Raw genomic sequence first — 22593 nt, forward strand, 5'->3', positions numbered from 1 at the left:
CAGTGCCACTCAAGAATTTGCTTTCAGGCATTCCCAGGCTCTGGATCTTGCTGATTGTGTAAAATACACTGTCACTGTGCCATGCTTCTGTCTGTTGCGTGATTGTGGCTAAATCTTCTGAGTCCCACTCAAACAGGGCATAGTTGAAGGTAAGGATATTGTGTGGATGTACATGAGGTGCTTTTTATTTTGCTTTCACACATATGACCATTCATAGATTTTTCTCTTGTCCAAAATCACTCAGAAATACATGAACCTGAGGGTTTTGGAGTCATTTGAGCAGGCAGGGAAGAGGGCTGGCCGGCACAGAAGGGAAGGCATGGATGCCCTATCACCATTTGCTGCATCTGCTCTTCCTTACATTGCTTTCAGATAACAAAGCCTCCTTGTTACATGAATTCGATCCATGTCCTCTGCCACTTTTCATTTATGTTTGGAATTGCATCTCTCTTAAGTCAATAACATGAATCCAATCCAAAAAGCCTGCTGTGACTTCAGGATACCAGGCAGGCAAACAGCAGCCAGGTGCCATGAGTAGATTAGACCCAGGTGCATTATTTCACCAGGTCTAAAATATGTTTGTTCAGATGTATAGAAAAAATAGTGACAAAACTGAAAATTTGAGGGAATTTTGGCTTTCGTTTATCACAAAATATTTTTTTGAAGTGCTGCGTTGGTTGAAGCAGCATAATGAAAATAAATTATCTGTGTCTTAAGAATTTAGCTGTATCTTAAGAACCATAAGAAGATGGAATCTCTTTTTTAGTGGACACAAAAATACAGTTTCCTTTTGTGATGTATTTTTCCACCCACTTCACCTGTGGCTCTTAGGCTTATTTCACATATGTATTCTTGCAGGCTGGGTCTAATCATCACCATCCAAGTATTGCAACTCAAGTTTTTCTAGTCTTTGCAGAGATTCAGTATTTCTATCTGCAGAAGTGCATTGCCTCAACAATGGGTGATACAATAATAATCAGGCCATCCAACAAAACTGAATATAAGGCTGAAAAAATAGCTGTTGAACAAGCAGGTGTCTGTCACTGAGGAAGGCTCTGAAATTCTGCGTTTATCCACCCAAAATGGTTACATTCGCTTGTATCAGGGAGTTGGTGGTTGCTTCCCATTTGGTTGCAATTTACTACTAGCTGGCAGCATGCAGGTGGAAAGAAGCCAAGTTTTCTATCAAGATGACAGTTTGGTAACAGATTCTAATGTTTCCCAACCATTTAGCTCATGTGATAAGAATTGTGAGCTAGTTTAGTAAAGCTGAGCAGTTGGATAATAACTTTGCTCCTCATATTTTCTCATTTATCCTTTTTAGCTGCTTAGGTAAGATGATTTTTTAATTTATTTGATTTTATTTGATTTGTAGTTTTGGGAGGAAAAGCTTGAAATGTGTTTCAGAGTAATCATCATCCTGGGAGGCAATCACTCATTTAAATGGTTGGAAACCTCCAACAGTGCAAGAAGCCACATGTTTTCTTTTCCCATTCTGCATAACAGACATTGCCCAAATGCTTGGGCTGTGGCTTCTGCACTGCTGTTTCAAAGTAATGGGACATGTGGATGATGGTATTTACTCCTGATACCCCCTGATTACTCTGGTTTCTTGCATGTGATGCCTATCCGTGCTGAAGAGGCTGAATCAAGGCATTTTAATTAGCAGCTCCTTAGGAGTACATATTTTATTTGCAGGGAGATTAAAGACTGGTGCTTCCAAGTCCCAGCTTTTCCATACAAGGGCACTGATACTCGTTAGGGCAAGACTGTTGCAGAAAGCCAGTCATTTGAGTGAGATTTCAGTAGATATCTCTGTCATCCAGATTTGCAAGAAAGCTCTTGGAGAAGAGCATGGGCGATTCTGCAGGATGCTTGTGTTCAACCTAGATCTGAACGTCCCCCTCTGCTCTTTCCTGACATCCCCTACGGGGAAGATTCTTCTCTTGTTAGCTACAGGACTGTAAGCTCTGGCAGGGTTTGTTTGGTAGGGTAGGTGACAAAACCCAGTATCAATAAACAAAAAAGTCCCATTAAGAGTGCATTGAAAGTTGATACATGGCCTCCCACAAACTCTAGTTAAAATCTCAGCTTAATTTTAAATGTTATTTATTAAGGAACAGACTTTTCGTTGTTTCTTCCTATTTAGATCACACATGCATCTTTCCTTTTTGCACACTTCCAGCTATGATTTTCCAGGCATTTTGGCCTGTGATAGCTAGGGCAAGAAACACAATTAACAAAATACCTGGAGAAGGGCTCTTTTTTTAATTATGTATAATTCAACTGGAGTCAGAAAAACCCAGAAATCTCAGCAGAGAAAGTTTGAGCCTTGCATCTGTGTAGCTCCAGAGTGTCACTGATTGTGGGTGTGATGCTGATCTGCATTCATGCCTCCAAGCTTGCCTGAGATGTCTTCCCAATACTACACCTCTTATATATTAATTTAAGAACTTAAATCACCCACTCTTCCAGGGGTCAAAAAATCATTTTCTTGTTTGAAAAGTCTCAGAGCACCAGCATATGGCTGCATATTTAGAATATAACTGCCTTTCTCATTAGACTGCCAAGTTACCAGATGGGAAGAGGCTGTGGCATCTGCGAAGTCATACCCAGAAGAAATACACCCTGACCTGGCACACATGTGTTTTTCCCACAGAGTGCTGAGTTACTTCCACGTCATCTTGCACAAGTGTGGTCAAACTGTCTCTACCATTCATCCCATCTCTGTTATATACCCAAGGAATATCCCAAGCATCCCCCCACAGTGTCTGAGCACAGCAAATCTTTTCAACCAGGTCCAGAACCAAATATTTTCCTACAGACACACCAATATTAATTTTTAAATGTCTTCTGTATGTCTTTGCACTGCCCTCTCAATGTCTTGAAAGTGTCTCTGTTCTTTTGGAGGTGATAAATTAAAGACATCACGTATGTCTTTCACTATTACTTAGTCAAGCAAGGAGCACATGTTGCAAAACCTTGGGAATTTTTGTTTAGGGAGCGGCACACTCAAATTAAGGAAGTTGGAGGGCAGAAGCTGAATTCATATTCTAAATTTCAGGATGAGGATTATATCCCAATTTCTGATTTAGGAGATAGCTTGGGAATATTTGCATTTTGGTATTCTTATTTAGAATCATAGAATGGCTTGGGTTGGAAGGGACCTTAAAGATCAGCTAGTTCCAACCCCGCTGCCATGGGCAGGGACAGTGACTGAAGGTTTTTTTTTAAAATAATATTTAAGTGACTGAAGAGATTTATTCTTAAACTTTGCAGTGCTGAAGTGCATAACTCCTGTTAGTTCATAGGAATTTGATTTGAAAGTGGACTTGGACCTTTGTAGGTGGGAATAAAACAATTCAGATGTGACTATTGTAACTGAGCATGGGAAGGCCTTGATTGCTTGATTTTACATGTGTTTTGGTTTCACTATATATTTTTGGAATTTCTTCTGGGTTTTGGATGCCTGTTGCACAGCATCTATAAAACTGCATCCAATTTACTTTATATGCCTCATTGCACTTGTCTGTACTAACTACACATAAGCAGTCTGTCAAAGAGAATTAGCCAAGAGATTTCAAAAAAACAATCACAATAATGCTGCAAATACATTTTCTAAGAAAAATAATAAATTGAGATTTTTTTTACTTTAAAAGCCATCAGCAGAGCTTTCAGCTTCTGTGACAACACACAAAATGATGAAGAAGTTGGGACTGTAGTGGAAGATCCCGTCTCCCATCGAACCGAGGGACTTTAGTGAGAAGTGGTGGAATTTGCAGGGGATGGGACTAGCATCCTGCTTGCTTTGCCAGCACCACGCTATGTCTTAGCTAGTTTTTGTCCTTTCACATCACCTGATGCGAACTATATGTCATTTTTGTAGGACTTGGCTGTCTTTCAGGATAAGAGGTGTTACAGAGAAAAAAGCATTTCTCCTCTCTGTCCCATATGTTTTTGCAGACCCTAACCCTTCTGACATACTTCTGTTCAGCATCTCTCACCCGTGCTTGCTCAGCACTGAGAAATCCTCACTAGCTGCTCAGGGGAGAAGACAGAGTAGCTGGCCCCCTGCCTCCCTGGGAGCATGAGATGGCTTCCTTCCACTCCCAAGCCTGGGCAAAGTAATGCAGGGCTTCTTGACCTGAAACTTTGCTTCCGTTGTTTGACTGTTGAAGCAAAATTTTCCATGCTGGGATTTTATCTTCCTAGCAATTATAAATCATTAAGGGTATTTAATGGGTTTATACATTTGTCATGAAAATTAGACCCATCTCATTGCTCTGTCACCCCTAGAACAATGTGTCTGCTGTGATTTAGAAGTGAACATATAAATATGTCTTTCATTTAGCAGATTTTTTTAGTGACAGCTTTAGTATGCACCTCATGATGAGTATAAAGCAATCGATAAGCAGCTGTGTCATACAAGGTTATCCCAAGTTCAAAGCAGGCTTGGTAGTGATTGGTTTCCAAAGTCGGATGCATCAGGCTGCTGTGGCCACAGGAGCAAGGTCACTGAGAGGATCTGATGACAGTATAAATAATAAAGCAGAGCGTAAGTAATTTGTTGACAGCACCTCTGAGACAAAATTGCACTTTATTGCACTGGATTTGGGGCTTGATGATGTGACCTTTCACATTTCTTGAAACCTCTTTTTATTTTTCACTTTTAACTTTAATTTTTTTTTTCTTTCTGTCGCAATGTCATTGTGGTTTTAAATAGACTAAAGAAGGTAGTTTGAAGGGAATAAGTCAGTTAATCACTTCCATTCCATTATTGAATTAGAGACGGGTGTGACGGATGAGGTACATTAAAAAGATAGACTGGTGGATATGTATGTATGATCCTGCTTAACACAATGATGTTTTATCTTTACACTAGTGTTATCATGCAGAAATGAAGCATCTAGGTGAAATAGTGGATTATAGTCTATGTTAATTGCAAGATACTATGGCTAAAATTGAGTACTGAAAACCAAGCCACCTCCCCTTTGGACCCTCCATGCCTCTCTCCATAATCCCGTCAATACTCTTTTCCCGTACAAGTCTGTGTCAGCAGCAGCCGAAGGTTGTACATGCACGGGGACTTCTCCAGCAGCTGAATGTCAAACTTTATTGAGTGGGTGGATCCTGTTCATCCATTTCCCCTCTGAGCCTTTCTAAAAATACTGTAAACCTTGACAAGGAGCTATTTTAGAGGAATCATATTCATGAGGATAGTCATGGGAAGCTTATTTTGGCAGGCTTGCATGTGTTCGATTTGCATGCTTCCTTAGTCAAGGGCTTGGTGAACTTGTGTTGTGAGCCAGTTGGACATGGGCTAAAGAAAGAGCATCTGGATTTTGGGACCTCCTGGGTTGGGACGTTTATTAGTGAATTTATTAGAAGGAAAAGAAGTGAAGATATTCTTATAGGAATGTTGATATGTGACTGAAGTCATTCATTCCAGGCATTTGCACACCAGCCCGCAGCTTATTGGATCTAATTTCATAAAACCTGGCTGTGATTTCTCTCCAGGGACCTTAATGATCTTGCCACTTTCAATAAACATTTATAGAAACTACTGCCAGCCTGTGGATAAGAGAAACTCCTATGAGAGACACTATCTTCCAAAAATACTTAAAGACACCAAAAAAAACACCCACCCACAAGAAGATCAATAGAAAATGGCAAAAGGTAGCATTTGCTGGGTAACTGGAGCTGAATTGCAGTACCAGACATTTGCATTGTAGGCATGCAGTAGGTATGTTTGCTTTTCTCACTTGGAAAACCGTGCACATCGGAGCAATACTATAATTGGGACCAGCAAAACGATGAGTGTGAATAAAAGCAAACTGTAAGAGATAAGATGGAAATTAAGCAGGTAAAAGCTGTTCCACAGTCATGCCATTTGGGTATGGTATTGCACAGTACTCATGTTTGCACCTCTAAGAGATTTCCATTTTTTCGCATAAAAAAATCCAGATATGAAGCCGAAGCTGCCTTCTTCGCCAACCTGAAACTGTCTGATTTCAACATCATTGACACCCTTGGAGTAGGAGGGTTTGGACGAGTTGAGCTGGTAGGTGAACTTTTTTTCTTTAAAATTTGTGTGATGTCCTAGAATAAATACTGTGTTACAAGTCTTTCAATTTTTCTTTGTTATTATCACCTGAATAATCACCTGTTATTATCACCTGGAAGAAAATTAGGTGATGGGATTACATGTTTTCTGATGGTTGAAGAAAGCTGAATTACATTTCCTGATAAATAAAAATATACAAATAAATGCTTTGCAGTTACCAGGAAGTATTTACGTACTAAGTTGAGAGATAAGCACACACCTCTCTCCAAGTGGTCCTGTGTTTATGGCATTGATTGCCTTTTAAAAACAACCTGAATAATTTTGTGGCTGGTGAGGGCTAAGACTGAAAGAGCAGCCTAAAATTTTACTTAACCAAAGCTGGATTAATAGTACAATGTCTCTTCTAAGTAGTTTCTAATTCAGGTCTAGAGATAGTTCTACTTGGTTGTCATGAAAGCTGTACATTCAATGTCTGAACTATGACACTTCACAGAAAACTACTTATTTTTTGCAGAATTTTAAAGAAAGGACAAGATCTGAGCTTGCTTTTTGTGCTGCTTGGATTTAGAGCTCTGCAGTCTTCATTAAAATAAAGTCCAAGCAGGAGGAGACTGAAATGGTAGCTGTTGCATGACCTGTTTGTAATATCACATAAAACTAAAAACTTAGAATAGAAAGAGGGAGCTTAGTTTTCATCACAGTGCTGACCACAGAGGAGCTTCTGATACTGGACACTTGTACAGTATGTTAGGAACTCCTGTAAATTAGGAACAGTAAAGGGAACAGTTACTGCTGCCATCACAGCATTTGGGGGAAATCCCCGCTCCATAACCCTGCGGGAGGGAAAAACATGTGTAGGGCTGGGAATTGGAAAACTAGCAAAATTAGTGTTTGGGTGATTATTTGTGACATAACAGGTAAATTCTGTGTTAAAAGTGCAACTCACTCCATGTGATTTGTGTCTGACTTTCCCTGTTTGGATGTATGTAAAATCATGCAGAAGAGAGCGTAGCGTGTATGTGAGAACACTGGTCCCTTCCTGGGGTTTGGGTTTGTATGTATTACTTATCTATTTATTTATTTATTTATTTGCTCTTAGCAACTGTTGTTTTGGAAGAGAGTCACAAGAGCTCCTCCATAGCCTGGGAAGGCTGTCCTTTCCCCACGCCTTCTATAGCCATCTGCTGCTGAGGGTGCTTTAGAGCAGGGGTTTAATTCGGGTTGCACTCAGCCTCTCTTCTGAAGGCCCTTCACCTTCTGTTTGACAATAGCATAAAGCTCAGGAGAATTGTCTCCTGAGTTAACATCCCCTCTAGCTTCTCTACCTGAGGTGACCTGTAGTGAGGGACCCACCAGTCTGGGGCTCGTTTTGAAGCTTATGAGATTTTTTTTTTCATATTTAAGACTTCTTTGATGCACGCTGTCAAGATGTTTGAAAACTCAAGATGTTCCTGGGAAGGTGCAGAAGTTTGTATTCATGAGGGGTTGCTTATGGGACCCTCAAACCACATAGATATGAAAGCAATTTGGACTGTTACTGATGGCCGTGGGCCAGTCCTCTACCTCTGGCTGCTCACAGAATTAATTTGGAAGCTTTAAGTTGTTGACAAAAACTAAATCTTAGCAATGTGTGACACTTGGCTGGGTGTGCAGAGGTGGATGTGTTCTGTCACTTCAGTGTATCAGATCAGAATCAGGTAGAAATATTTAATTCTTAGGAGATGTCCAAGTCTCAGAAGCCTCCTTTAAGCCCTGGTGTCACCTATGCAGCCTGCCAAAGGCTACTGATGAGAAAAATATTTCCATCACCTTGTAGGGGTTTTCTTCAGGGGTGAGTGCCTCTCTCCTAAGCAGAAAAATACTGGTTAAAGTAATTTTCTGTAGTCCTTGACTAATACTGAATTGCACACAGAAGGATAAAAGATACTTAAACATTTAGCTTAACACTCCAGATCTTATTTTTTTTCTTTACCACTGAGGGAAATTCTGTTATTAAAACAAGAAATATATTTTTTTGTCAAAATCGAGCCTATAATTGCTACCTCTTGCTTCTGTCTTCTCCATGAAAAATATGTTTTGTGATTTAAGGCTAAAAAAATGAATTAATGCAAAATGTATTGGAGGGATTGACTCTTTTATTGCCTAAGTGTGTTAGTGTGCCTGCTAGTGTACAGCAGTATTGGAGTTTCTTCCTAGAAAACATTCACATCTTTGCACTTTTCAAGAGTAAAATTGATCAAATAAATAAAGCACATTGCAAGGAAGAGGATTTTCATAGCTTAATGTTGGCTGCTGTGGGTAAGCGCTGCCCAAGGCATCTCCATACCCTTTAAGAGGGCAACTGCTGGTGTCTGGTTGGAAAGTGGAATGTCTAGGACTTTGTATGAGTCTTGCTGGCCAAGAAAGAATAACGCTCCCATTGGTCTGCATTTTAATTTCCTAATTTTTGGGTGTGGTTTGTATAAATACATGCTGGTTTTCCAGGCACTTCTGTGAATGCTGGCTGTTTGGAGAGGTCACGCCTTCAATGCATTCATACACAAGTACATGACTTTTAGGCGAAACAGCCTAAAATTTCAATTGTTTTCAATTCTGTGGAGATTACAGGTGGAAATATCTTTTTGTCTTGCTTTTCTAAGTAGTTGTATTTTTTGTGTGTCAAGAGACATTTCCCACATATTTCCGTTGGTGTTGAATGTCATTTGCTCAGTTTTTTTGATGGCTACCTGATGCCTCTTGAAACCTATCTTGTCATTGTGGATGCTGTTCTTCCTTTTCATCCACATCTGGACCAAGGAATCAACTTTTATCCAGGCTTCTCTCAAGGGGGGAAACCAGCTGAGTAGTGGCTGTGCTATTTTAGACAGGGATCAGCTCTGCCACTGGAACAAGAGCACATAAAGGCTTTTGTTCACTTATAGCAGGGCCTGTGTGATCCTCAGTGTTTGCAAAGCAAACAGGCAGGTTGCAGAGACCACAGTCTGCCCAAGGCTGCCTGGTGCCACATTCCTAGGACAACCCTCCTGCATTTCAGGCGGCTGCCAAGTAGGTGCAAGCTGCTCTGGGACATGGCTTGCCCAGCTGGTGGGCACCTCTCCTAGGAGGGCAGAAAGAAAACAGTAGGAGCAGACTTTTTGGTTTTTAATAGCATGGATTAACAGATGCATCCACTATTTTTTGCAGCTCAGCTTCTCAGCACCATGTCAATTAAGCATCTTCTGTGTTGGGATCCAGGTGCCTCAATAATACATTGAAACAGGGAGTGTCATCTCAGGTTCATGTCCCACAAAGCACCACTTTGCAGAGGACAGGGATGTAGGTCAGGTATCCTCAGCCTTCATAAATCATCTCTCCTGAACTTAATTGTTCTTGTCTTTGTTCTATAATTTCCTTTTTATTTATGTTCTGTGCTTCTAATCATCTGCCCCAGGTCAGTTATTTTGGATTTAAATCAAGATTATTTTAGACAGCTCTGAAATAAATGTATTGTAGTATCTGAACATACAGGATAAGAGTCATTATTGCTGCGAAATCAATTCATGTCAGTGATGGCTGAGCACAGGTAGACTGAAAATCGGGTCCATGCCTGAACACATGCCTTTTCATTACATTGATTTACACAGTTATCACTTCCAACAATCACTCGGTGATGGGGGAAAGAGATTTTAAATCACTCCTGTTGTTATAAAATCACAAAAATAATGCATTTTCTCCACACCCCATCACAAGCTTGATTGAGACTTGCTTTCAGCTACACCTTTCTTCACTTCTCAGGACAGATACGCCAGTGAAAACCTATAAACTTACCCACCGTCCCTGCACGTACAAGCTTGGAGGGAGCTGTGCCTTCTGCAGTCCTGTGGATAACATAAGGCTTGGGACATCCTGAAGGCAGCAGGCAATAGGCAGTATAAGGAAAGTCTCAGTTTTTAGCCCTGACTTGACAAAACATTTAATCATATTCTTTAACTTTCAGCAGTTTTGTGGAAGTTGGTGGCACTTAGAGCACACACTTCAACTATGTGGCCATTAAACCTTGGGCTGGAAGGGACCTGAAGAGATTATCATCCAGGCAGAGTCAAGTATACCTAACCACTTCTGAACAGTTTTCCTTAATTTCTTGTTAAAGTCTTCAGGGAAGGATGTTCCTAAGAAGGTTTTTCCTAATGTTTAACATCTCCCTGCTGTAGCCTGTAGTAGGCTTGAAATAAAAACGCATACAACCCTTGAGGCTGGGTTGTATGTGTTTGAAGACTGTTATCGCATGAACCTGAAGAACTCTTTTCTTTAAAAGAATGTGCCGCTTTTGAGCTTTACATCTAATTTGTGCTTTCTAGGCCTGTGATAGTTCTTGTTCCTCAGTCTCCAGCTGGCTCTCACCTCTTTAGAGCGATGCCCAAACCAGGCACATTAGTCCAACCTGGACCTTCCTCTGATCAGATAGAGCTGGACAGCTAGGGGCAGCACTTTGCCACTGCTAAGTGGTGTCCATTTTATTTCAAGTCATTGCTTCAATTTGTAAAAATTAGTTTAATTCCCTTGCTTTTCTCAAAAGTGCTCCCAGACCTCTCTGGCTTGATTTTAATAGTTGCAAAGTTAATAACATTCTTCTTATTTCATAATCCAAGCCATTAATGAAAATGTTTTATGGTGTCATATACTAGACGAGACCCCCTTGAAGTCATTTTGGCTTGATGGTGGCTACTGAAAGCTAAACTCCTTTACAATATGGATATTAATGAAGACATACACATAAAACCGAAGCCTTTGTTGCAGCCACATTTTACTGGAGCTATACAAGGCCTTCATATAATGGACAGTACAGCATTTTTCATTTTTATTCATGTTTTAAGAGAAATCTGGCCACAGATTATGAAGTGCAATCAAATTTATTATAGCCTCTAGCCTGTTTGGTAAACAAATCCATTAGTGAATTAATTAGATGGCGAGAAAAAAACCCAACATAATTGTCTTCCAATAGAATGACAGATGCATAATTCAGATATTTATTAGTGAAATTTTCCAATTGCATAGCTACCGGTTTTTTCCAGCTATTACGAAGCTTTTTATTAGAAAGATCTGTCTTCTCTGTGAAACATCTTGATTATTTTTTTGTCAGAAATCCTTTCGCCTCCTTCCTTTTGAAAGAATGGGAATTTTGAGTGCTGTCAAGGTGAAGAAACTGAGATTTAAGTAAGGGATTTGAAGATCAGGTGCCTGAGTAAACGCCACATTCATCTGACAATGAAACTGCTGCTACTGAGCTGAGTAAACTGAGTAAAATGAGGATTTGGCCTTTTTTCTTCCTTCCCTTCTTAACTATATTCAGGACACATAATTTTAATGATGCTGTGAGATGGAGCTGGACCACTGCAGAGCTTTTTTAATGGTTTTCCTTAGGTTTTTAATTGCTAATGGAATTAAATACATCCTTTGTAGATGGAAACATATTCTCAGAGGTTGTGTGTTCATCGAAAGGGTGTTGTCAAAGTTTGGAAAGATGAGAAGCCATTTGTGGCCCACCAAATATTGTCAGAGGCCAAATCAGGTTATGAGCTGGTCAAGCCGGAGGCTTCAGCTCTGGTTGGAGGCAGGAATAGGACATAAAAATAGGTGCTTTATTGTGAGCAAAGCCAAACTGAAGAGCAGGGCAGGATCATGTATGGTTGGAGAATTGAGATCCATCTGATGTTTTCAAGAAACCACAGTAGTGAGTTTTTCCATTTGGTTTTGCATATTTTAGTTATATAACCCTTCTTCTGCTATTTACTTTTTATTGGAATGATTTTATGCATGAAACAGTTTACATTCCTCACTGCTTTTTAGCCTTTACCTTCTAGACATTTTTGAAAAATAGTATTTATCTCTGGGCTTCACAGAAAGACACAAATTTAAATATAATTTCCAATGTCTTTGCTTATAAAATCTTAGTTGTGCCTGTTTTCAAGCACTGAATATCAATTTTCAGTACAAGGATCAGAACACAGGATTACAGGTTTTTAGCACAGTTGAGTATTTGATGAAGCAACTTTAATTGTTAAATAGCTGAGGGTTTCTAAGGACTGTGCATTTTTTGGTGTGTACTTAGGTGTATTCACAGAGTAATTTTGCAGTTTATTTTCCTGTAGAGTCCCACAGCACTCAGATTGTGATGTGACATTTAGTGCTTTCCCAACCAATTGAATTCAGACATTTTCAAAGAAAATGAGGTCACTGTCATGGACAGTTTTGACCCTGCTGCCCACTTGTTATTAATTCTTGATTCATCCTTCAAAATTTCAGCCTACAGTATATCTTAAAGACTTAATTTTTACTCCATGGTTTTTCTTGTCATCTTAGATCTTTTCTTTTAGTCTTGACTTACTTGCCAACCTAACCCAGTCCAATCACCATGCCTGTTCACACAGCATACAGCTAACCCAAAACTAACGTGATGTTGAATATGAGGTGGAAAGGCTATAGTGAGAAGCACCATGTAGCCTATTTATAATCTGGATATGCAAACTACAATTTCTCCCTGAGCCTTAGCTCAGGAGAGCAGGCTGAATATGGCCTTAAGGAGACGTGTAAATACCTTTAAAACCCTAACAGAGAACTGCAGTACCAGAGCAGGCTTTGAGGCATAAATATGAGCAAGGTACTTCCTCGCTTGCCCAAATAGAAAGAAATGCTGGCAAGAATGCTAGTTGTAAGGCAAAGAATATTATTATGGGGTAATCTGTTTCATCCTGAAAGAACATAAATATATTTAGTACTAAAAGCATGCTGTACTCTTTTGCTGGGAGAGAGAAGTCACCACTTTGTTCATGCAGCAGTTCAGCTGTTAGGAGTAGGAGAGCTCAGCTTGCAAGTGCTGTGCTCAGCAACAGCTGCTGCTATTTTTGTTTGTTCGAATGCATCTAGCTGGGAAGCGGCAGAAAATAAAGGACCTTGGACATACCAAGCAAGCAAAAGCATTTGCACTTCAGTTCCCAAGCGCTGCAGTTGAGTTGATTGTTACTTAACATGATACAAAGATATTCATGTTTCATGACAGCACAGATTTCTGGCTCCATTATATCCGAATAATTTAGCAAAACACACAGCTAGCAGAAGGCCTTTGGAAAAGCATCTTTGTTGGGTATCGGTGCACCCACACAGGTAGTTCAATGGGAGACATGAGCAACAAGAAACCTGTCTGTGAGTCATGGACACAAGAGTTCAAGAAAAGCTTCTGTCCAGCTCCTGACAGCTCACCATTACTGTGTATTTAGGAAAAAGCCACATCTCCAGAGTAAACGAAATATTTTTTACTTGCACAAACTCTCCTCCCTGTGTGTTCCCATTTAGTTGGGAGCATGGCCAGCTCCCTTGAAGATGAGCAGAATAGGCTTCTGAGCAAGTTTTTTGTGAGTGTGGTGTCCAGATGCTGTGAAAGTTCATGTTCAAATACCTCCATTATATCAGTGAGAAGAAATCTGGAGATTTTTGAATGGCAAACACCATTCCTGATGTCACCTCTATGTAGCTGCCAAAATGAAGGAAGGATAAACTACAAATATAAATATGTGTTCAGCTTTGCTTTCATGCCCTTGGGTCTGTTGCTCTTCCATGGCTTCAGGGGTCTGCACAGGGTACCATAGTGGCAAATACTGTGTGTTGCAGCTCCTGGGAGAAAGAACCACAATCATAGGGCTTCTTGGAAAACCCACAGCCATGCAAGAGCTGCAACTCACAGGCACAACATCTGTGGTAAACAGGAATTCAGAAAATCAGAAGTTCTTTGCTGTCTTCTCCTAGAAGAAGGTCATGCAGGAATAGGAGACTGGGCATGAATGAGATAGATGCACTTAAAATAGCATATCCTCAGGCTAGGTATGGCAAAGTTCAGGCACCTCACAAGTCTTCACTGGAAAAAAAAACCTTCTTTGGGGGATTTTTCTACTTTCTGGTAAATATTTATTAGTGTTTACAGTTTGTCAAGGTCACTTTGCATTGTATCAGTTCAGCTCTCACTGGAGTAGCATGGAAATTGCTCACCTTGCAGACTAGATATATAATATACATATATGATTTATATTAAATAAAGGCAGAGCAAGAGAAAGGATAAGAAACAGATACACCCATTTTTTCTTTTTTCCATTGAGGTCTGGATTTTGTCTCATCAATATCCATTTTCCCAGAAAGTCTGAAAAAGCACTAAGGTGTAAAACCATATTTATTTGTACATGAATTATAGCTGTGTTAAAAGAACACCACTGTATGTTTGGGAAGTTGCAGAAGTTGATACACCATAAAGCAACGCTTTTGGAACAGTTCCAACATTTTCATATAAGCAGAGAGAGCCCAGGAGGAGCTAGCTGAGACCTAATGAAACAAGGACTTGGAAAAGCAAGAGAGGTTGGATCTTTTCTTTTCTCCTTCTCCTCCTCTCCTTCTCCTCTTCTTTTCTTTTCCGCTTCTCCCCTGTGCTTTCATCTTGTCCCAGTCTTGTAGCATTCCTCTTCTGCTCAACTCGCTACCAAGACATCTTCACCCCATTCCTAATGGCCTTTTTAGTTTCTTTACTGAAGCAGCATTATTTTCTCAATGCTGAAAAGATAGTCCTGTGAATTCAGCTTATTAGCAGCAGAATGAAGGCTGTTTCCCTGCTGTGTCCTCTTCGAGGGAACTTCTCCTTGAGTGTATTTTCAGATAGTGACCCATCTGTTTGGGTTCGCTCAGGGGCAGCTTTGTCATGATGACTCAGGCTGCCAAAAAACCACCTGGTCACATGGGAATGGGGCACAACACTGAAGCACAGCCAAAGGCCATGACACTGGGTGGACAATGCTTCCCACATGACCACAAGGGACAGAGGGAGAAGGCAGCTGTGGGGCTAGCACAGAAGAAAGCTGCTTTCTTCAACTCCCGTCCACCCCGATAGCATGGGGTTTCCTTGCTTCAGAGGTCTGGGCGGGTGTCACACGTGAAGGACAGGAATAGCTGGGTCTTCATGAGGCTGGCAATTGCTGTGAGTTCATGTGATAGGAGGGAGATAAAAGATGGAGGTATGACTTCTCATGTAGCCCTGTCCAGTTAATATCTGGTGGTTGAAGATGTAGCCACAGCTCCAAATGTGTGGTATCCCATCACCACAGTGCTTGGACCAGAATATTGTGCAAAAATATTTCTGGGTTTATATTTATAGTAGATATTCATATAAACATATATGCAATGTATTTTATATCACTATGCAAATACATACGTATGCAAAATAAAACCAACTGTTTCTTATTCTGTTTTGCTTCTACAGTTGGTTCATTTAGTGATAAACAGCATTTCTGCTGTTATTTTTGTCACTGGGGTACAGTTCATTTCCTGGATCAGAGTCCTGCAGAATGACCTAATTATTTAATTTTACCTCTTCTCTCTCTGGCTTCGTACATCACCTCTTTAAGGTGGTGTTTGGAATTTATTTAACTACATTCCCTATTGTATTTTCTTGTGTTTTGGGGGAGAAAATATATTCCTGTTCCACAACTGGAAGGGCTTATATCCTCCTCCAGAGGTTCATTTGTAACAGAGAGGGCAAGATCTCAAGCAGATTCACCAGGAGGGATCTGACCAGGAGAGTATCAGTAGTAACTACAGCTTTACCAGGGTTCACTATTTTGGGGATTATTGCACTAGAAAGGATAGTATGGGTCTGCTCTTGGTGGAGGTTTGCTGTTCAGCCTGCTTTGCGTTTTGCAATTAAGTCCATGCAAGGTGGAGGCAGAATTGCAGCCATGGACCATGTGCCAGAGTGCAATGATGAGACGGACATAAATGGAAAGCTGAAATGTGTGTATGAAGGTGGAGAGAAAAAGGAGTATACTCAGTGCTATAAATTTTATTTCTAATTTTTCCCTGCCACTGGGCCTTTCAGCAGATAGGCAGGTTTAATATTATTGTTGAATCTGGACGTTTTCAGTGACTTTGATGTTTGCTCTTACTGCCAGTGTGCGGAATCTCCAAGAGAGATAATTTTGGAGATTTTTGTGCTGGTGAAAGGGCAGTGACTGAGTGAGGTCAATGTGAGGAGAGGAGTGAAAAAAGGGGACAAAGGACCAGAAATTCTTTTAACTTGCAAAAAGAGATTGAGAGATATGGAAGCTGGTGATTACCCTTTGTCGATCTTCTTAGTGGTTCAGCTACACTCAGAGTGATTGAAACCCAGGACACCAGGAGATCTCCACTGAATCAATTGTCCTGGGGCCTTTGAAATAGTAAGATGTTGCTTCCCATTGAGTGAGAGCTGATCTCATGATTTGTGTAGCAAGGGTGGCTTCATTGCAAACTGCCTTCCATGGAAAACTGCATACTTTTCCCTTTTCTGAAGCATTTGGAAGATTTTTGTGGTGGGTGTCTTTGGGAGGCTAAGCTTCCTGCCTAATGTATCCCCCTTCTTCTGAGCTGCGAGTCAAAATCCTTGTGGCTTCTGTGGCTCTGTGAGTTATTTTTCTCATTATACTTGAAGGACAAAGTGTTCTTCTCAGCAGCCGATTCTCAATGGTGATCCTTCTTTTTATTATTATTACATAAAAAGAAGTCCGAGTGACTTGTGGATGGGATTTTTTTTCTACTTTTGAAATGATATTGAGCTTAATATTAAAAATTACTGTTTGTAAGAATTATAGAAATCACCTGGAGCTCCCCAGATTTACATCATAAAAATAGTCATCTTCATTACCACATTTGGCAGAAACACCAAAGCATGGAGAGGACTCAGCCATATTGAAGAAGGAGAAGTTGCAGGTTTTATTTTACAGATGGACCACCAGTTGATCCAAAATTTAAGCCTTAGATTTTGTGCCTTTACAGCTTGTTTTGGAGCATCAGCACATTTAATGCAAATTTATACCCCCACACTATCAAAACTCTTGCAAATCCTCTGCCTTATGAAGCACAAGAGTAGTGGGAATGGAAAATGGATCTAAATTCTCCTGTGGCATTAGGTCAAAGTCTTGCATTAGCTGATTGTAGCCACCTGATTGTTCTATATTTAAACATTTGTGGCATTGATAACATTATGAAACACCAAATAAAACTACTGCCTTCTGCTTCCTCTTAGTAATTTCCTTCCTGTACAAGTGCAAGTATGTATAGGAAAGCAGGTTACTTCCCCTCCATTGTGTGCACAGGCATTCCTGAAAAAAAACCAGTAATTAATAAAAGAAATGTCTTATTAATGAAAGAGAAAAATCAGGTAGTCAGAATCCATGGTATTAAAATCATAATACCTGAAGTGGACATGCTGGGAATTATTTGTAGTACCCTTTATTCTGTAATATTGGAATTTATTCATACAGGTCTCCATCAGTTAGTTGTGGTTTTTTTTTAATACTAATGTCTAGTACAGATTAAAATTAGGAAAATAGGAAATTATGTTTCAAGTAGGTTTAGAGTGCTAAATATTATTTTTTTTAAAAGTTCCATGTCCAAATTGACCAAGAAGTGTTCAAGTTTGCTACTGGAGCTACTCTCTTGGTTCCATTGTTCATTATTATTTGTCTGTGAACAACCTAACCTTAAAAAAATACAGGCTGAAAGAAAACGAATCTGACCCATAATATCTAATAGGGATTTGCACAGGCTTTTGTTTGAAATAATTTGTGTTGCAGCTGATTGTGCTTGTCCATCACCAGATGGACAGGTCTGATGGGAAACCAAGCAATCTGGATTACTATCAAAAGCAAGAGGCATAATTTCTCCAGAAGTATATGCTCTAGTCATAATAAACCTTAATGGGTTTTTTTGCAAGTTTTGATAAGTTCTGCTCAGCCCAGATTTTACCTTAGCTTTCATCATGTCTTCATTACCTGCATGTCACCTCACTCCTTTCCCTGCTATCCTGAAACAGCCTGGTTTGATTTAGATGCAATGATATCAAATGATTTATTTGAAACAGTTGAGCTGAAGTTCATATGCCATTTATTCAAAATGAAACAAAAAAACCCCAAAGCCTAACCCCAAACCAAAATGCTTTTATCACTTTCAGTCTGCCATAAAGGCAGAATTTCTTTCTGCTTTGAGCTGTGGTCAAACCACAGAGCGAAGGCAGCACTGTGTAGCACCAGTTCAAAAAATAACTGAGCAGCTCTACTGCATAGATGAGGAAAAATGTTTTTCTTTATTTTATGTGGATTGTTTAGGTCTTTGTACCCTGTTTTCCTGAAGATTAAATGGCAAACAGGCTTCATGCAAAGGTAATAGTTATGAGTCTCAGCGTAAAATACAGAATAGTCCCTTTGGAAAAAGAAAAGTTTCATGTGGTCTTGGAAATACTTGCAGCCATGGAGAAAATAAGAAGCCACAAATCTGGAGGCTGAAACCCTGAGTGGTTTTAAAACAGATAAAGGAATGCATGCATATATACATACTGAAGAACTTAGTGATGAAGACTTTGGCCGTAAATGGGTGGACTCTCATTTATTAGGGTTTATTTCTGAGTTACTTGTGGTGGTGGTGGAAATCTCTTTGCCAGCTGACAATTGCCCTTTTGGGTTTGATTTTCTTAAGCTGTATGTGTCTTTGTGGACATCAGAGTACCAGTTTGATTTTTGACAAAGATGGAATGCTGAGGATACCATCCCTCCTTGATTTTCTGTGCAACTTGAACCTTTACATAAACAAAGCAGATGCAGAGGAAACTGTTCAAGGTTAGGGTATGCAGCCTGGGAAGAGTGTGGAAGGTGCCATGTCGCATATCAGCCCACATATCTGTTACCAAGAAAATATAAAAATAGGTATTATACTAAATAAATGGAGATTGCATAAGTGTTGTCTTCTAACGTAAAAGACAAGCTATATTTCTGATGGGGCTTGATGACAGTCAAGCTGCTTGTCTGCTGCCGGAAGCCAAATTCCAAAAAGAAAACCAAAATAGAAGTCGCCAAATGGCACCTCTTACTGTAAAGGGCAAAAAGCATTCAACTGGCAATACTATTGTGAGCAGCTGCTGGGGGAATTTAGCAAACTAAGAGGCCTGGTAGGTCAGTGATGAGGTTCCTTTCTTGTTTGGTGGTGACCAAGAGGGGATGTCCAAGGTGGAAAGAATGGCTGCCTTCCAGCTGTCTTTGGGATGGGTACTGGTCCCTCAGAGCAGGCTGGGGATGGCTTAGGGTTCAGAAGTTACCAGGGTTACACCGGCGAGCAAGCAAACAGCTCCCTTTAACCTCATCTCAGGAAATCAGGCTAAAAATAGGTTGCTGAGGCTTAAGGTTAAAAGTAAAGACGTGACCAAGCAGTGCCTTTGAAAAGCCAGCTCTGCTCATCCTCTACAAACATCCAAGGACTGCATTTCCCTGCCAGAGCCAGTGCATTTGTTGCTAGCTATAGAAAAAGGCTTTGTGAAAGTTGTGCGTTAGCTAGCAACATCTGACCTAAGTAATGCTGATAGTTGGGTTTTCCCTAAAACGCATTTTTAGAAATGGCTTTTCCATTTAACAATAGGTCAAGCATTTAGAAATACAGTTTATACCAACATGAAGCTGATAACTGAAGAGATGAAAAGAATTATTTGAAGGTAGGGTAGTGGGATAACTGTGTCTCCATGCAGTTGGACTGTCACAACTTGGCAGGGCATTTGCATCCTGCTTCTAACCATTGTGTTTGCCTTCTCTACCCAAGGTCCAGTTGAAAAGCGAAGAATCAAAAACGTTTGCCATGAAAATACTGAAGAAACGTCACATCGTGGACACAAGGCAGCAGGAGCACATCCGCTCGGAGAAGCAGATCATGCAGAGCGCGCACTCAGATTTCATCGTGAGGTACTGTCCCTTTGCCTTGTGCGCTGCCGTGGGGGAGCAAAGCACAGCTGATCTCGGCATTTCATAAAACCACATCACATAGCAGTAATCCATCTGTCACCAGAAACACCCTTTAGCCATAGCTTCCCTGCAAGGAACTGTGGGTGAATGGACTAAGGTCTTTCCCAGGTAAACGTGAGATTACTCTGCCCATGGGGGACAACCACCCAAGCCTAAACTTAACTCAAGTCTTAACTGGTTTGCCTTGGCCCTGTGCTGTGCTCACATGGCTTTGTGGCTTCTGGAGCAGGCACACCCCCAGCCTGCAGCCTTGGCAGAGCTTGATGAGGCTGGCAGGTGATGCTCCCAGGAGATGTATGCACCATTACTTGGCATTGTCCCTGCTCAAGGTTAATTTTCCTTGTTCTTCTGAGTTTCTGAGTTTTCCTTCCCACAAAGGGAAGCTGGAAGGCAGGGTTTAATCTTTTGAGATCATGCGCTGCCATGTGAATAGAGAGTTGTATCCAGTGCTTCTCTTTAGGGTATATTACATACATTCAGTTCAGCATCCCTTGACTCATCATGGATAAATGCACTAAAGCCATATCCCTCCCCCAGACCTAAGCAGATGCTGTTCTTCAGTGAATAAAATCAGGTGCCAGGCATTTTCTTTGTTTTAACCCTAATAAGCAAAGTTCTCTGACTCTTCAGGGATTGTGAGTATCTGTTCAGCAGGAAACAGAGGTGGTTCCTTGTATGTTTTAGGTCAGGGTAAGATCAGTGGGTTGTGAAGATCTCTGGCAGGGAAATGCATTTCACTGAGCTGGAGGCATCTAAAAGGGCAGCCTCTGATCTAAGCCAAGGGCGCTTCATCCCACCCTCAAAGAGATGCCTGAAGTACTTGCCTTTTGCCAAAGGAGATCAACCCTGCTCCCAAAAATTGCTCCAGAGAGACATACTAACCCAGGGGTGAAACCAAACCCCTGTGATAAATACAAAGGCAAGTGCATGGCTGGGATGGACACCCATCAGTCACTAAGAGGGTGTTTCCTTCCTGGGTTGATCCCTGGGATTCCCCCAGAGCCCACGGCTTCGCCTCTGATTCATGGGTGACAACTGCAGCTCAACATCCTATCCAGCTGCTGTTTCCTTCACGCCACAATATTCAATTCACAAACATGTCCCCGTTACCTAGGCTAGAGCCAAATACACCTTGCGGGCTATTTCAGCCTATAGATTCATTTTCTGAAGCCTGAGTTGTCTTGGAATGGGGTTGTAAAGAGAGGTGAAGTGCAGGGCCAGCCAAGCAGAGGCTTGGCATTTTGACACCATTTCCAGAAATACCCCCTCTTAAGTAAAAAGCCCGAGCCTGCAAACATTTCCTAATGGAGCCCCTGATATTCATAGCTAATAAAATAAATACTTCTTCATTCCCACTTTTTATTCTTCAGCAGGCAAGTGAGAAAAAGATGTGTTTGCCATAGCTCTTTTCCTTCCGTATCATGCAATAATTCCCATCCTTCACAGTAACCAGCCTCTCAACTATTTTTATACCCTGTGAGAATCCTACACTGGTAAGGGACTTTATAAGTCATAAAGTCCAACCTTTCACTGTTGCATGTCCCACAGCTAAAAAAATACCTGGTTTACCAAACTCTGTGTCTGCTTTTCCCCCTCACTTCTACTGCACATGCACAAGGATTTGAAGTTGTCTTATAGTTTCTATCCAAAAATTATTCATATACCCTTTCCTAGGCCAGGTGAGATAACACTTTTCTGGGTGCTAGGGTAGAAAAATTACCACTTTGGTAGATTAATTGTGTTTTGAAGTGTTGGGTGAAAAGTGGGTTTAAAATGATCTTGGAATTAGAACACAATCTCTGGGATGTGAGAACTGGCAAGACAAAATTCCCAAAGAACTCGATTATTTTCTTAATCCATCATGAAAATGTTTGTTAAAAATCTTTGAAGAATAGTTCAGTCTGGTTATTAAAATGCATTAAACCAGGCAAAAGAAGCAGAAGACGCCAAGTACCACTAAATAAAATTTACTCATAGCTAAACTAAAAATCTCACAGAACAAAATGCTCAGGGTTTGGTAGAGCAAGTGTTGAGCAGTGGATGTCTGCACTGGATGTCCAAATATTTAGATGATTAAGAAAATAAATAAAAAATGAATTTAAATATTATGACATCTCAAACATAAGACTGATCTACTGAAATAGTGCGGTTTCATCATGTGTAAATTGTTACAGTTAATAAACAATGTTTGATTTTTTTGCACGTTTTAGGCCAGATTTGATGCCCATAAAATTTTCTGGAAAGCAATTTTTCAGCAGTACTACCTTAACTAGAGAAAGTACTTCCTTATTTCAGTAGCATTTTAATTACTGAGCAATTAAAAATATTTAATTATTCATATTTTGGTTTCTTGAATATGTTAAGTTTTATGTAAACCTTAATGTAAATGAAATGTTTATTAAGATAGATTTTGTCTAACTTGCAAGAAATGGGGTATATTTTTTGTTAAACCTAGAGATTTTAACCATATGAAATGGTCAGCAAGTTTGTTCCAACTTTTTTGAAGAAACATGTTATAACTGGTGTTTTAAATGTCAGCATAGGTAATGCTAGAATAAGGAAAGATCTGAAACACTGGTTTATTTTTTTTTTTTCCTTTGCATTTTGTTGTGGCTGCAAATAGTACCTTTTAGGTATAGAATACTTCCCAGGTAGATAAGCTCTGAGCATATTCAGTACCCAAACTCCTGCTTACAT

The 22593-nt window shown here is 40.3% G+C and overlaps 1 protein-coding gene across 2 annotated transcripts in view; it reads left to right on the forward strand.

Moving 5' to 3' along the window:
* PRKG1 (protein kinase cGMP-dependent 1) overlaps positions 1-22593 on the forward strand; it is a 508829-nt gene that overhangs the window by 469262 nt on the left and 16974 nt on the right. For both annotated transcript variants that reach the window (XM_056352515.1, XM_056352514.1), the window contains exons 10-11: positions 5965-6061; positions 19697-19836. In XM_056352515.1, coding sequence (XP_056208490.1) covers positions 5965-6061; positions 19697-19836 — 237 coding nt within the window. The remainder of the gene's footprint in view (positions 1-5964; positions 6062-19696; positions 19837-22593) is intronic.

This window comes from Falco biarmicus, chromosome 9, assembly GCF_023638135.1.
Source record: "Falco biarmicus isolate bFalBia1 chromosome 9, bFalBia1.pri, whole genome shotgun sequence".
In the NCBI taxonomy this organism is placed as follows: domain Eukaryota; kingdom Metazoa; phylum Chordata; class Aves; order Falconiformes; family Falconidae; genus Falco; species Falco biarmicus.